This window comes from Simochromis diagramma, unplaced genomic scaffold, assembly GCF_900408965.1.
Source record: "Simochromis diagramma unplaced genomic scaffold, fSimDia1.1 OVJJ01000344.1, whole genome shotgun sequence".
Taxonomy (NCBI): Eukaryota; Metazoa; Chordata; class Actinopteri; order Cichliformes; family Cichlidae; genus Simochromis; species Simochromis diagramma.
This window is the reverse complement of record NW_024387375.1, coordinates 577,603-593,847: the sequence shown is the minus strand read 5'-3', so window position 1 is coordinate 593,847 and position 16,245 is coordinate 577,603. Positions and strand designations below refer to the sequence as shown.

At 42.4% G+C, this 16,245-nt stretch overlaps 1 protein-coding gene and 1 pseudogene across 1 annotated transcript; both read right to left on the bottom strand.

The window, feature by feature from the left end:
• Window positions 1-3,838: 3,838 nt before the first annotated feature.
• LOC120719556 (extracellular calcium-sensing receptor-like) lies at window positions 3,839-6,117 on the bottom strand. Its single transcript, XM_040008840.1, has one exon. It carries the CDS (start codon window positions 4,861-4,863, stop codon window positions 3,934-3,936), a length of 930 nt encoding a protein of 309 aa, XP_039864774.1. The 5' UTR covers window positions 4,864-6,117; the 3' UTR covers window positions 3,839-3,933.
• Window positions 6,118-11,210: 5,093 nt separating this feature from the next.
• LOC120719555 lies at window positions 11,211-14,035 on the bottom strand (annotated as a pseudogene).
• Between the last annotated feature and the right edge of the window lie 2,210 nt (window positions 14,036-16,245).

Genomic DNA, 16,245 nt, shown 5'->3' with positions numbered 1-16,245 from the left:
TCTCTATTATGTGTGGTCCCTGTTACATGCTGAGTCAGCCCAAAGTTGCCCAGAGTGTTACTCAGGTCTTTAGTCCCTTTGTCCTGAGGGTCGTCCACACGGATGTTAAAATCCCCAACAATAATTACACATGAAATCAACACAGATCAGTTATAGACAGTGGTTCACTGAGATCATTAAAAAAGTCTGTGCAGTATTTGGGAGGCCTGTAAACATTAAGAAACATAACTTTGGATGGGGCCTTCAGCTGTAAAGCCACATATTCAAAAGACTGAAAACTTCCAGAAGATAGCTGCTTACCCCCCCCTCCTCTCGTGCTCACCCTGGCCTTACTGATAAAAGTATAGTTAGGAGGGGTCGTCTAGATGAGAACAGCTCCACTGTTTTCATTTTGGTCCAACCAAGTTTCAGTTAAAAACATAAAATCTAGGCTGTGCTCAGTGATTAAATCATTAATTAAAAATGTTTTCCCAGCTGAAGATCTAACATTTAATAAAGCCAACTTAAGTGTTGTAGAATTATTATTTGCCCCCTTGTGTTTGAGAGCAGTCTGTGGCACACAAGGTATGTTTACTATATTTAAAGATCTTTTAGAGTGCAGCTCTCTGTGTTTTGACCAGGCCACATGTATCCTTCTGTCACCTAAAAGTACAGAAATTTTAAAACCTTCTAGTAAACACGGTCCCAGCTTCTCCTGGGAAAAGTCACCACTGCCATAATCCTCACAGCCTGGACCCTCCACGCATCACACATCAGACTGCAGAGACAGAGCATGAAGGTGGTGAGGAGGGACTAAAGGGGGCAGGGCTGGGCAATATAGAGATTGAAAATGTGACGTCACTCAGGGGTAAAACCGCAAAGAATTCTGGGAACTCGTGGCAAGAGGTACTAGCGCACGCAGGCTTTCAACTGAAATCAGTTATACAGCGATAAAAAGAAACACAAAAAATGGCAAGAAGCTGTTGTATTATTAACTGCAATAGCCGGTCGCATGACAGCCACAGAAAGCCGACGGGTAAAGAGATCGGTTGTTATCGGATTACGTCGTTGAAGAGAAATTGTTCGAGCCATGTTTCCGAAGTAACAAAGAGGCGACTGGATTGCAGCCATTCAAAGACAAAATATAACGTCCCAGAACACTCCAGCTCACAGGTTAGTCTGCTCCAAGCATTTCCACAAAGGTCAGTCTGCTGTTGTAGTTAATGCGTCATTTTTCTTAACATAATTGGTGATATAGGTTACAAGCAAGTCTGGCGCTGAACAGAAATTGTCGCGCTATGCTCCTTTGTTTATTGTGCATAAATAGTGAATTGTCCTGACACAATATTGTGTTTTGCTTCTGCTATTACCATGGTACATTGACAAAAACATATACTTTTATTCACAGGATAAAACAGTTGTTTTGTATCACTAATTGCCCAGTACAATTACAGCATACAATATTATTGTCACTGCTACATTTCTGTAATGCTACCAGAAATTATTTCCACTACTAAATAATTACCATTGAGCTCAAAGGTCCTATTAATAAAAGGTTAACGAATGTGTATTTATGAAGACGATTTGTGAGACTGGTAAACTTATGATATGTACGATGGTCTTTACTTTCTACACGGTGCATTTCAAGGTCCTGTACCCATCCGTCGGTAAACTGTACCTGGGCTTGTTGCAGTGACCTGAAGTTACTAAACTTCACGAGTGTATGCACTCACTCAAAGAACCGTATAATTATAATTATAAGCGTGGTGAAAGTTGGGCAGCACGCTAACGTATTTTGTCCCTCTGTGTGCTCGTAAGGGTCTAACCCTTTCACTGGTTTGATTTTTTTCCTCGTATCTTTTCTTTGACTTTTCATCAAGTCTGTCTTTGTACGGACCGGCATTGTTCTCCTTCGTTTTGTACATACCTTTTTGGGGGGCAAAGAAAAAGCAAGAATTTATTGGAACCGAAGAATGAACGTTTTGCGGTGCTGCAAATGCTTGCATTTGATGCAGGTACTTGGATTGTTTTGCCACGAGTTCCCGGCATGCAATGCGCGAAAGTCACGTGGTCTGTCAATCTCTATAACTGCGATTGCTCTTTTGGGGGTAGGGCCCGATGGCGAACCTTTGGCCGCTCTGGTGGGGGGTTTATGGGGGACATAAAGGGATTGAGCCGGGGGGCAGACCTGAGCCCAGCATTGACCCGCTCCATTATCTCCTCAATGAATTTCAGGTGTGAGGAGGAGGGAGAAAGGGAGGGGGAGGAGGGTGATGACCTGTCACGGGTTTGGGCGACTGGGGAAGGTCGTGGTTCCTGGTCTAAATCAGCGGTCGCCAACTGTGACAATATTTTCACGGACTGGCCTTTAAGGTGTCGCGGATGAATACAACAAAATAAAATGACAAGGCAAAAACTGTGGTATGTTGTAAATATAATAATAAATCTGAATATGCTGTGTAATTGTGTAACTTTATTGGCAGCAAAATGCGGCAACAACATTGAGAGTAACATCCCCCTCTCTGCCCCTTAAAGCGCTCTTGTCACTATGGTCAATATTTCTTGTGGCAGGCTCCCACTATAGCCGGCAGCAGCAGGCTATAGTGGCAGCAGGATGTGTTCTGGAGCCACCTACTTGGTGCGGGGACTGGACGATTTTCCCCCTGCTGGTTATGGCTGTCCCACCAACTCTCTTGGCCAGACCGACAGGTTGTCCTCTGCCTATGACGCTGTGATGTTCAAGTTGACTGGTAGGTAGTAGCGGACCCAGTCAGCCATGTCTGACGGAAGGCCATCCACAAACTGCTCAAGCACGATGAGGTTCAGCAATCAACCTTCTCCCTCCACAAATAGTCATTGTCTTATAAAATCTAAAAGAAAATACAAATTAAAACATCCTAAAATGAAGCTCTCTCTCCCTTAAATCCTAAACAGCACTATCATAAAGCAGCTGTCTCTGCTCGCCTTTCTGTAAAAGTCCCTGCACACCACTTCTACACAACAATGTAACGTCGACAATATAAGAGAACAGTAAAGTATATGAAGTGATTTATGATTTAAATAATTTAACAAATGCTTCTTGACCATTTTGATTGTACATATTTTATTTGACATTTCCAGTTGATTTTATAGTCTACAAAAAAATCTGGTATACTCTCTATCTCTGTTTATCATCACATTTACATCCACGCCTGTCCTAGAATTTCCAATTATCATAAATTTTGTTTTGCTTAAAATCAGTGATAGTTTCTTTTATCTAACAATCATTCTAGTTGAGTCAAATTTTGTGAGGATCTCCAAAAAGTGCTGTTTATGCTCTCCATGACATAAAATGTGTCATCCAAAAATAAATTGAACTGTAATATATCTAATGCTCTACATCATTTTATACAACATCATGAGTTTTGGGCACAATATTTACCCATGTGCACCTTCCCAACCAATGCCTTGAGGCAACCTTTTTGTGATTTGGCGCTATATAAATAAAATTGAATTGAATCAAATTGAATTGAAGTTGATAAAAGCTCTGGCTGTGTACTTTCTTTGATCGATACAATGTTTTGTGTTTATGTGTGTAGCCAGTCTCTATTATGTGAACGACGATGTCCACTGTGTGCAGGATGGTGAAGGTGGAACATCCCCCTCTGATGTATTTTTAATAAATTAAGTCAAAGCTTATGAGAATATAGAAATTTCTTGGAAGATGCAATAAACACAAGTCAGTATATGTTTATAGGAGCAATATTTAATTTCATTTTGTTCTATTTTTCAACTGTATCATGAAAAACAAAGTAGAATAAATCAAGATATCTGCACATTTGCAGTCATTTAACACCAACACAGACATTTAAAAGGAATATTAACTTCATTTAAATATAGGATTTTTATTATTTTTTTCTGTCTGTACTACAAAGAGATAATGTGCTTTTCTTTCTTTTGAAATTAGTTGACTTTTTATGAGCCAATGCCACGGGCCATAACAGCTTTCTTTGTGTTCATCTCTGGTCTCAACAGGATTATGTAACATTTGGGTCCAAACAGTGTGATCAAAAGACCAAAACTTGAGGCAAGAATGGCAAATACCTCCACTGCATCTGCAAGATTTCCTGGTGAGCTGATATAAGCAGGAACAAAGGCCACCCACACAGCACAGAAGATCAGCATGCTGAATGTGATGAGCTTGGCCTCATTAAAACTATCAGGAAGATTCCTCACCAGGAATGCAATTAGAAAACTGAGGAAAGCCAGCATGCCAATATAGCCCAATAACACTGCAAAACCAACAGTGGACCCAACTGCACACTCATACACTATCTTGTCATTGTGGTATTGGGTGTTTTTATGTGGAGTTGGAGAGGAAGAAACAATCCAGGTAGTGCAGATGGCTGCCTGAATAGATGTAAGAAACAGAACTGTTCCTCTCTGCTGCATAGCACCAAACCACTTCAGACTGGTTCCCCCTCCTGGCTTGGAGGCTTTGAACACAGCCAGAACAACCATGGTTTTTACCAGGATGCATGAGACACAAAGCACAAAGCTGATCCCAAATGCTGCATGCCTGAGTTGGCATGTCCACAGCCTGGGTCGTCCGATAAACAGCAATGAACAAAGGAAACATAACTTAAGTGACACTAATAGCTGGAAACTAAGTTCTGAATTGTTGGCACGTACTATAGGTGTTCTGCGATAATAAATGAAGATCCCTAGAACAACAGCACATATAAATACTCCCAGCAGTGATGTTGTTGTCAAACAAATACCCAGAGGGTCAAGATAGGAGAGGAACTCTGTCTTCTTAGGAATACAGTGGTCACGCTGTGGGTTTGACCAAAAATCCTCTGGACAACTGGTGCACTCCAAGGAGTCTGATACAAAAGGGAACATTGGTGAAATGCATATTATTTTTCATAATAATGAAATTAAATATGTCATGCAAAAAGAAAAATACGTACTGCTCATATTAGTAATTTTTCCTTCAGAACAAGGGATGCAGTCAAAACAGCACTGGGGTTTCCCCTTCTCTCTCACCATGTGGGTACCAGGAGGACAGCTCTCACTACATACTGATTGAGGTGGCTATAGGATGAAATTAAATATTAGGCTTTACACCGATATATACTAGACATGTGGCAAAGTTAAATCTAAAAAAAAAACATCTAACCTTTTTGGATTCAAAGTTCCAGAAGATTTTGTCTTCAACAAGTATGAGTTCTTCACCTTTGAAAGCTGACCTTTTAACCTCACCCACATTCTGAACTTTAGTGCTTCCATCAGGGAGCCACAACCAGTTCATCACATCATAAATTGGCAATGCATCACCATTCTCATCAAATGACACTTGATCGCCAAATGGAGTGGTGAAGTTCACTCTTTCCAAGTAATAAACAAGCTTTTAAAAAAGGATGCATAACAAGTAAATTACCTTTCACAGTGCAAACAGTGGCACCCTGTAAATTATGCATGGCAGACATATTGTCACTTATTTAAACACTTTTATTTCCAGTAGCTGTTTTTCAAACCTCAGCTCTAGCTTTCCATCTGCCAGCCACACATACACAACAACGATAACAACTTCAGTCAAGACCCAGTACAGACTTAAATGCAATGGAGGCGTGATGAGCTGCTGCAGCTCTGGTGTGTCAGCCTTCCTGCAGCGGCACCACAAATCATGCCCCGCCACATACCCCCATGTCCACCGGGTCGGGTTGAGCAGGTAAGTGAGCAGGTGGTAAAAGTGGAGGTTGCTCAGCTGCCCTTCTCTGGGGAACAGGAATGGGTAAAGACATCTGCTGGGCACTAGCCGCTCCCACCAAAGGAGTGGGTACAGGTACGGAGTTAGGGTTTGTCTTGCCGGGTCTCACCCTGAGGACCAGTATGGTGCCAGAACAGATTGGACACCAGCCACTCACATGCGGTCGAGGGACGTCAGTAAGGGCAGCCGCAGCAGTGGTAAGGACCCGATCTGAGCTGCCAGACTCTCTATCAACTGCATCCGGCAGTGGGATCTGTCCTACAGCTGTTTCAACTGCCGGTGAAACACCGCTACCTGCTCCCTCTGCGTAGACGGGAGCTTGGCCACCACAACCTGGCTGGCCCGGTCGCGGTTCCACCATGCCCCAATACTGGGTTTTGATACCACTGTAAACGATGCATAGCTGACCCGACCACATTGTCACACTTTTATTTCTAGTTTCTGTTTTTATAATACTCAGCTGCAGCTTTTCCAGCTGCCGGCTGCCACAACGACAATAACTTCAGTCAGGACCCAGTACAGACTTAAATGCAGACGAGGCGTGACGAGCTGATGCAGCTCCGGTATGTCAGCCTTCTGGCAGCAGCGCCACATACCATGCCCCGCCCCCATCCCCACCCATTATTAAATAAAGAAATCTATATTACATCGCTAGTAATGCTTTATAAATACAAGCTTCTGATCTAAATATATTAACTGCTAATTTTTTGTGGGTGTCAGCATACCAAACTAACTCAATTGACTCAGACCCGAAGTTCTTCAAATGAAAAGTCCATCCATCCATCCATCCATCTTCATCCGCTTTATCCGAGGCCAGGTCGCGGGGGCAGCAGCCTAAGCAAAGAGGCCCAGACCTCCCTCTCCCCAGCCACCTCCTCCAGCTTATCCGGGGGAACACCAAGGCGTTCCCAGGCCAGCCGAGAGATATAATCTCTCCAGCGTGTCCTGGGTCTGCCCCGGGGCCTCCTCCCGGTGGGACATGCCTGGAACACCTCACCCAGGAGGTGCCCAGGGGGCATCCTTGTCAGATGCCCGAACCACCTCAGCTGGCTCCTTTCGATGTGGAGCAGCAGCGGCTCTACTCCGAGCCCCTCCCGGATGGCCGAACTTCTCACCCTATCTCTAAGGGAGAGGCCAGCCACCCTTCGGAGGAAGCTCATTTCTGCCGCTTGTATCCGCGATCTCGTTCTTTCGGTCACTACCCACAGCTCGTGGCCATAGGTAGTGACCGAAAGAACAAATGAAAAGTAAAAAATTTATTTACAATCACCATGTAAAATATATCCAAAGTGTGGGGGTTGGGATATCCAGGGATCCATGGATAGGAGGGGGGAAAGGTCCATACAGAGCGTCTTAATCACACACGCCATGCACTTTTCCAGAGTCACTGGATTAAATGTCACTCCACAACTCCGAAACTGGGAGTATGGAAAATCCATTTAAGTCACACCAGCTTTTTCATAGTTAATATTATCACATTGTATTTAGTTCTATGTGGTAAATTCTATCCTGAAAGTAATTATAAAGCAAAGAATTTATAAACAGAATGTAAAATGATATCACACCTGCCAAGGCTCCAGTGACTGCAAAGTGGCACAGCTGTTCCCACTGAAAGGCCCTCTTCCTGGCTTGCACCGCAGCATGTCATCAAGCGAATATGCCAGTGCATAAACAGCTTTGTACACATTATACTCAGGCCGCAGGTCGGAAACGTCCAAGAATTCATTGTCCACATTTTCTAGATCTTCCTGTCCAGTACATATTGCACCTCCACCTTCCAGCCAGCCTGCTGGAGCTGGTGCAAATCTACACTGAAATGTGAATTCCCAAAACTGGTTCACCTGAAATAATTTTTTATTGTTTTTTACAAGCGATGGAAATTGTTCCAACTAGTACATTAAAAGCTTAAACTCTCACCATACTATTTCCATAGCTGTTATTGTGATGTAAGTCAGGACGTATTTGTAACAGGAATTCCCTGAGTCCTGGTATCTCGCCTCGACGAATAGCGATACCCAGTGTACCACGCAGGTATGGCATAAGCTGAGGTGTTTGGAGCACAACAGCTGCTGTCCAGGCTTCACTGGCCATCCATTGTAGGCCAGTTACATTTTGCCTCACTACCTGTGAATTAGATTACACCATATTCTATGAAAAGATATTGTAACTATAACTTGATTAGTGACATTATCATGCTATTTAAGCTATTATTCACCTGTAAATGAATTCTGCATGAACAATTTTCTGTAATCATTCAAATAATGATGTATCAAATGTTTTACACAAAACAATGATGCAGACCTTTGCAATTAATAATAATTGGATTGTTTTAAAGCCAAACCTCTTCCATAAGGTTTATCATGCGACTGTAATGTTCAAAGACAATAACAACTCGAGCTGTGGATTTTTTCATCACATCAACAATCCTCCTGAGTTCTTCTGTGTCTTTGTCCCAGGGCAAAACCTCAGTGTAGGCCAGGCAACTTTCACTTAACAGACTCAGCTCAGATTGAAATGATCTTGCTGCGTGAAGTCCATAATCATCGTCACTGACAAGCAGACCAACCCAAGTCCAACTGAAATGCTTCAGAATCTGAATCATAGCACGTACCTAAGTGTAAGTGCATAGACAAGAACAATTTTCCACATAATTATAACACCTTTATGGTGGCAAATTAGCTTTGTTCATAACAAAGTAAAACTGGAACTGAAAAAACATTTTAGTATCATAGTATGCATATTGTTGCAAAGTAGGCAATTTCTTTAACCAAAACATCTTTGTCGACAACAAAAACAATTGTTGACAGATTTTCACCTGGAAAGCATCACTTGGGATCGTCCTAAAGAATGATGGGTATTTTTGACGGTTACTCAGGCAGGAACATGTGGAAAAATAACTCACCTAAAAGATACAGACTACAGATTGTACCGATATTGATGTAGAGATGTCTTAACTTTGTCATGTTACTTCAAGTGTCTTTAAAATTGCAATTAAATTAAAATAATCCAAGAAAACTATTACATGGTTGAGCAGAAAACTTACCATAGGTACTCTGTACAAACCTAAGACGTTGGAAATGGCAATAGAATTTGTAGAAGATGAATCACCCACAATCCCTATGACAGGAGGATTTCCAACACATGTACTATTTAATATAATTTTCTCTTCTTGACCACTGGCCAATGACAATGCTGCACGAAATCCAATTCCAAGTTCAAGACAGCTATCATACAGAGTGTACCCCAGAGTCACATTTGGTAGCAGGTTTGAGTTTCTATTGATCTCATCAATAGCAAAGGCCATGGTTTGTGCGAGCTTAAATCCTAGGGCATAAACACTAAGAGAAGAAAAATTTAACTGAAAAATATATTTTCATCAAGATACTTTACTGCAACATGTGGCAAAATTACTTATTATTAAAAAACATTATAAACAATTAAGGAAACTGAATAACAACGATTAACAAGCTATTTTCATGACAAACAATATAGATGCACCAAGATGCATGCATTTATCCTGAATGATAATAAATTAGAAAGTACAGTTACTACTATTACAAACTCATATTTCCTTTGCACTAATTTTCATTTCCCTTTTCCCCCCCCAGCCTTACTTACCCATTGCAAGTAGGTTGTTGTGGTTTTGAAGTAAAAGACTGAATAGCAACACTTGAAAAGAAGTGGATTTGAAACAGTCCCCCTAGAACCACATCACCAGCCTTGTACATCCCATTTAGATCAAACTGTCCCTGTAACTGACATGAGAGAGAAAACTGGGAAGAGGATATGACCAAAGAAAAGTAAGAAGATAGCAAAACAAGCAAGAGCAAACTGGTTTGTAAAGAAGAGGCCATAACAGCTTTCTGATTTCCTGAGCTCAGTCATTAGGTTTTATTTCAATGCCTTTCCTTTGTCTTTTATTGACATTTTGTGTTGTTTAATCTTGCACACCACCCATTAAGGAAGAAGGATAAGTGTGGGCGGGGCCTAAAAGACTTGAAATTGTTTTTGTATTTTTGTATCCATATGCAGTTAAGTACTACTAGGAGTCAATTAGCTATCACCCCCCCCCCCCCCACACACACACACACACACACACACTTAAGGACTGACATCATAAAAATTTTCTTTGTGTTTTATTATTTACTTATTTTTATTCATTATTTCATTTATCGAGTGACATAAAGTAAGAATGAAGACCAAAACATTTACAGTCTTACAGCCTCTTTCTGAACATGCCTTTAACACCTCATCAAGGAGGCATCCTATTCAGATTCCTAAACCAATCAAACTGGCTCATTTCGATGTGGGTGAGAAGTAGCTCTAGGCTGAGTCCCTCTTGAATGACTAAAATCCTCACCCAATCTCTAAAGGACAGCACAGTCCCCCTTTGGAGGAGACTTATTTTCACCATTTGTATCTGCAGTCTCATTCTTTTGGTCAGGTAAGGGTCACAGCATAGATTGACTTGCAAAATCAACAGGTTTGCTGTCTTTCTCCACTCTCTTCATCACCAATGGAGTGTCACCATAGCTGCAGACATGACCCCAATCTGTCTATCACTAGTGAGAGACAGGGTGAGTCCACACTCTTGAACAAGACCCCAAGATATTAAACTCTTCCACTTTTGGCAGCAACTTGTCCCTTACTTAGATTGGGCACTTCAGGGTTTGTTAGCTGAAAACCATTGCCTCTAACTTGGAGTAGTTGATTCTCATTCTTTCCACTTCAAATTTTGCTGCAATGCTGACAACCACCCCAGTATGAGCTGAGACCACAACCTAATGAGGCAGAACCACACCATCTGCAGAAAGTAGAAACAAAAGCCTGAAATAACCAAAGCAAGAACCTTCTTCCTGGTCCATACAAATCTGTGTCCCTGGCAAAGTCCAAACCCTGTTAAGAATGAGTCTGACTTGCTGACAATATCAAACAAGCTCTCAAAGCCCTTCACCTTTGTTGTCCACTCTCCACTATCGATGGATAGTGGACAGGTACCAATTAACTTGGAGCTACAGCTTAGTGAAGCAACTTCAATAATGGAGGCATGGAAGATTGTTGATCAAGATCAAGATTGTTGAAATTTTGCTGGAGGTAGGGATTAAAGATCTTGTAAAGTGCCATTACTGCCAGATGCTCCCAGCAGACCCTAACTATATGCTTGGGACAGGCTTGGGAGAAAACACAGCGACAAGACTGGACACAGAAGGGAGTTGGAAGTGTACAAATTTGTCTTTTATATGCACGGAATAGTTTTCTATAGGAGATTGCTGCAAAAAGTGCAGCCTTACCTAATGTCCACCCTACTGTTACTCATTTTATATTAAGATTTAAAAATCTAGTTGGTAAAGTAAGCCAAAGTATTCAGAATGCGTTACTCTCATTGAATAACGTAACGGAATACGTTACAAAATACATTTTGGGGCATGTATTCTGTAATCTGTAGTAGAATACATTTTAAAAGTAACCTTCCCAACACTGTCTTTGACAAATGACCCGGCACACACAGCATTACAAGTTAAATGATGCAAATGTTTATTCACAGTTGATTTTTAATTCAATTTTCAATTCAATTCTGTTCAACTCAGTTAAAATCAGTTTTATTTATACAGCACCAACAAACAGTCAACTCAAGGCACTTTATATTGCAAGGTTGTCATGGTTCTGGGACATTGTAACCCAGCTTTTTGAACTTCTGATGTTTGGTTGTCTTTTTGTATTCTGGTTTATTATTTAAGATTCATTTAGTAGTTTATTCTATTTTATTGTACATTTAGACTCTCCTTGTGTCTTTATCGTGTGTCCCTCGCTGTGTGTCTGTGTTTCAGTGTGTTTGTGTCAGCCCTTGTGTCTTGTTTCCCTCTGCTGTTCCCATGTTTCCCTCCCTATGTGTCATGCCATGTTTCCCCTGAGTGTCATGTCTTCTGTGTCGCGTCGTTGTTGTGTTGTGCTTTTATGTGTACTCTCTTGTGTCCCCTTGGCTCCTGTGTCATGCAGTATATGAAGTGCTTTATGATTTAAATGATTTAACAAATACTTCTAGATACATCTGATTGCACATATTTTATTTTAAGTTTCCAGTTGATTTTGTAGTCTACAAAATAATAAAAAAATGTAATCTGGTATAGTCTCCATTTTAACGTTATTTATCATCACATTTACAAAAGATCATGAGATTTGGGCCCAATATTCACGCAGATGGAACTCTGTGGGAAAACCATTGCTCAAAAATTTTGATAATTGAACATTGGTTTGATTCAGAAGTTGTCACTTGTTTATTAAATAACTCTTTACCCAGGCGAATGCCACGTCTCTAAGTACATACCTTTCCAGTTTATCAAAAAATATCTGTTCAAATGTGTCAAAAAAATTTTGTGTTTATGTGTGTGCCCACACTCTCTTTATTTACATAAAATGCAATTAGGTGAAACACGATATCCACTTTATTCAAGCTGGTGAAGGGGGAAGATCCACCTCCTATGTATTTTTAATGGATTGATTCAAAGTTCATGAGGATGCAGAAATTGTTTGGATGATGTAATTGAACACTACTCAATGTAGATTCATGGGAACAATTTTTTTTTAAATTAAATAAACAAAAAAATCAACAATCTGTATGTTTCAATTGGGGTTAAATTTCACGAGTAAGCATCAATGAGTAGGTAATTACATATTAGGAGTAAGATTAGTGTGTACTTTAGCTGCATCTAAAAAAAATAAATGAAAGTAGAATGAATCACAATATTTGTGCATTTGCAATCATGTGACACCAGCGCCAAGATTTAAAAGAAATATAAAATTGATTTAAATACACATTTTTTTTCTGTCTGGAGAAAAACTGGAGAGAGAATTTTTTCTCTTTTCTTTCTTTTGAAATTAGTGAACTTTTTATGACTCAATGCCACGACCCATAACAGCTTTCTTTGTGTTCAACTCTGGTCTCAACAGGATTATGTAACATTTGGGTCCAAACAGTGTGATCAAAAGTCCAAAACCTGAAGCCAGGATGGCAAACACCTCCACTGCATCTGCAAGATTTCCTGGTGAGCTGACATAAGCAGGAACAAAGGCCACCCACACAGCACAGAAGATCAGCATGCTGAATGTGATGAGCTTGGCCTCATTAAAACTATCAGGGAGATTCCTCACCAGGAATGCAATTAGAAAACTGAGGAAAGCCAGCATGCCAATTTAGCCCAATAACACTCCAAAACCAACAGTGGACCCAACTGCACACTCATACACTATCTTGTCATTGTGGTATTGGGTGTTTTTATGTGGAGTTGGAGAGGAAGAGAAGAGCCAGGTAGTGCAGATGGCTGCCTGAATAGATGTAAGAAACAGAACTGTTCCTCTCTGCTGCATAGCACCAAACCACTTCAAACTGGTTCCCCCTCCTGGCTTGGAGGCTTTGAACACAGCCAGAACAACCATGGTTTTTACTAAGATGCATGAGACACACAGCACAAAGCTGATCCCAAATGCTGCATGCCTGAGTTGGCATGTCCATAGCCTAGGTCGTCCGATAAACAGCAATGAACAAAGGAAACATAACTTAAGTGACACTAATAGCTGGAAACTAAGTTCTGAATTGTTGGCACGAACTATAGGTGTTCTGCGATGGTAGATAAAGATCCCCAGAACAACAGCACATATAAGTGTTCCCAGTAATGAGGTTGCTGTCAAACAAATGCCCAAAGGGTCATGATAAGAGAGGAACTCTGTCTTCTTAGGAATACAGTGGTCACGCTGTGGGTTTGACCAAAAATCCTCTGGACAACTGGTACACTCCAAGGAGTCTGATACAAAAGGGAACATTGGTGAAATGCATATTATTCTTCATAATAATGAAATTAAATATGTCATGCAAAAAGAAAAATACGTACTGCTCTTATTAGTGATTTTTCCTTCAGAACAAGGGATGCAGTCAAAACAGCATTGGGGTTTCCCCTTCTCTCTCACTATGTGGGTACCAGGAGGACAGTTCTCACTACACACTGATTGAGGTGGCTATAGGATGAAATTAAATAGCTTTGCTATGAGTTAATTAGCTTTTACACTGATATATACTGGACATATGCCAAAAGTTAACTTTTAAAACTCATATCTAACCTTTTTCGATTCAAAGTTCCAGAAGATTCTGTTTTCATCAAGTATGAGTTCTTCACCTTCACCTGACCCCTTAACCTCACCCACACTTTGAAGTTTAGTGCTTCCATCAGGGAGCCACAACCAATTCATCACATCATAAATTGGCTCCACATCACCATTCTCATCAAATGACACCTGATCACCAAATGGAGTGGTGAATTTCACTCTTTCCAAGTAATAAATAAGCTGTTAAAAAGGAAAGTATAATAAATAAATTACTTTTCACACTGAGGTGAAAAGTAACCTAGTATGGCATCCAGTATTAAATAGTCAAATAGAATATTACATCACTAGTAATGATTCATGCATACATGCCTCTGATCTAAATATATCAACTGCTAATTTTTGGGGGGAGTGCGGAAAATCTGTTGAGCTCACTCCAGCTTTTTCATAGTTAATATTATCACATTGTATTTAATCCTACATGTTAAATTCTGTGGTAAATTCTATCCTGAAAGTAATTTTAAAGCAAAGAATTTATAAACAGAGTGTAAAATGATATTGTGGAGGTATGTAATAACAACAGGAGAGGTCTCTGTGTCTCACTCCAACTTTATTAACTGACTCTCAGAACTTCACATATATTGAGCGCCAAAACCTCCACCCCAACACTTCCCTTCAACTTGGGTGTGAGTGGAGCCACCTGGTGGTCCGCCACACATACCCCCCCCTGAACACACAGTTAGGTCTCTATTCAGTCCAGGACCCTGGGTCTAAGCAAACGACCCGAACGACTGAACCTGGGAGGGAGAGAACAGGCAGAGGAAGGTCCATCCCGTGAACGAGGCTGGTGAAGGCGAGCAGGAAAGGCAGGAGGAGGCTCAAACGCCGGTGGTCCGGGGGTAGTCCTGGGGGGAAAACCAGAGTCTGTCAACCCCATCGAAGGAGGGCGGCCACGGCGAGGGGCCTGGGCCGGCACTACATTACTGTCCGGAAGAACATGTGCAGGTTTAAGTCTGTCAACACACACAGTCTCCCTTCGACCCCCAAAATCCAAAACAAAATGTTTCTGGCCCGGTTCAATAACCCTGAATGGGCCGTCATACAGCGGCCGCAGCGGTGTCTTGTGGGCATCGTGCCTGACAAAAACAAACTTAGCAGTCTCTAAAGTCTTTGGAACAAAGGTGTCAGGCACGCAATGGTGCACCGGACCAGGAACCCGAAGCGAGTGCAAAAGCGGGTTGAGAGATAGCACCGATGGATCGAAGCAGGGAGGAGGATTTTCGGGCAAGAATTCTCCAGGCACGCGGAGGGGCTGACCAAACACTAGCTCAGCTGGGGAAGCGCTGAGATCCTCCTTAACCGCAGAGCGCAGACCAAGCAAAACCCACGGGAGGCGGTCAACCCAATTTCCATCCTTTAAGGAGGCGCGAAAAGCAGCCTTAAGCGACCGGTGGAACCGTTCACACATCCCATTAGCTTGCGGGTTGTATGCGGTTGTGCGGTGGACTTTAGCCCCCAGTCCATCAGTCATGGCCGACCAAAGCTCGGAAATGAACTGGGGGCCTCTGTCTGACGTAATGTCCGCGGGTGGGCCGAAACGCGAGACCCAGGTTGACAAAAACGCCTTGGCCACCACTGCTGCGGTAGTGGACGCCAGGGGGACCGCCTCCGGCCACCTGGTGGTCCGGTCAACAACAGTCAAAAGGTGCGTAAAACCTTGTGACTGCGGCAGAGGACCCACCAGATCGACATGCACATGATCGAAACGTTTGCCGGGTGTGAAGAACGGCTCCAGGGGCGCCTTGGTGTGTTTATGAACCTTCGCACGCTGGCAGGGAATGCACGCCGACGCCCATTCCTTAACAGATTTGCGAAGGCCTGGCCAAACAAATTTAGAGCTGACCAGTTTAACAGAGGCCCGGACCCCTGGATGAGAGAGAGCATGTACCGAGTCAAAAACTTGACGACGCCAGGAAGCGGGAACCACTGGGCGAGGGCGGCCGGTGGAAACGTCACAGACGAGGAGGGGACCACCGTCCTGCACGGGTCTGTCCTCTAGTATGAGGCCCGTCTGGGTGGATTTAAGCGCGAGGATGTCCGGGTCACCGCTCTGATCGGCAGCCATGGCGGAGTAGTCTATGCCGAGAAAGACGGGAGAAACCAGCGCACGGGACAAACAGTCAGCCACCTGATTGGATTTACCAGCCACGTGCCGAATGTCCGTGGTAAACTCAGAAATGGCTGCCAACTGGCGCTGCTGGCGTGCACTCCATGGATCAGAAACCTTGGACATGGCAAACGTCAAGGGTTTGTGGTCCACGTATGCGGTAAAGTGACGACCCTCGAGAAAAAACCGGAAATGACGAGTCGCCAGGTGGAGCGCCAGTAGCTCCCTGTCAAAAACGCTGTAATTGCGTTCG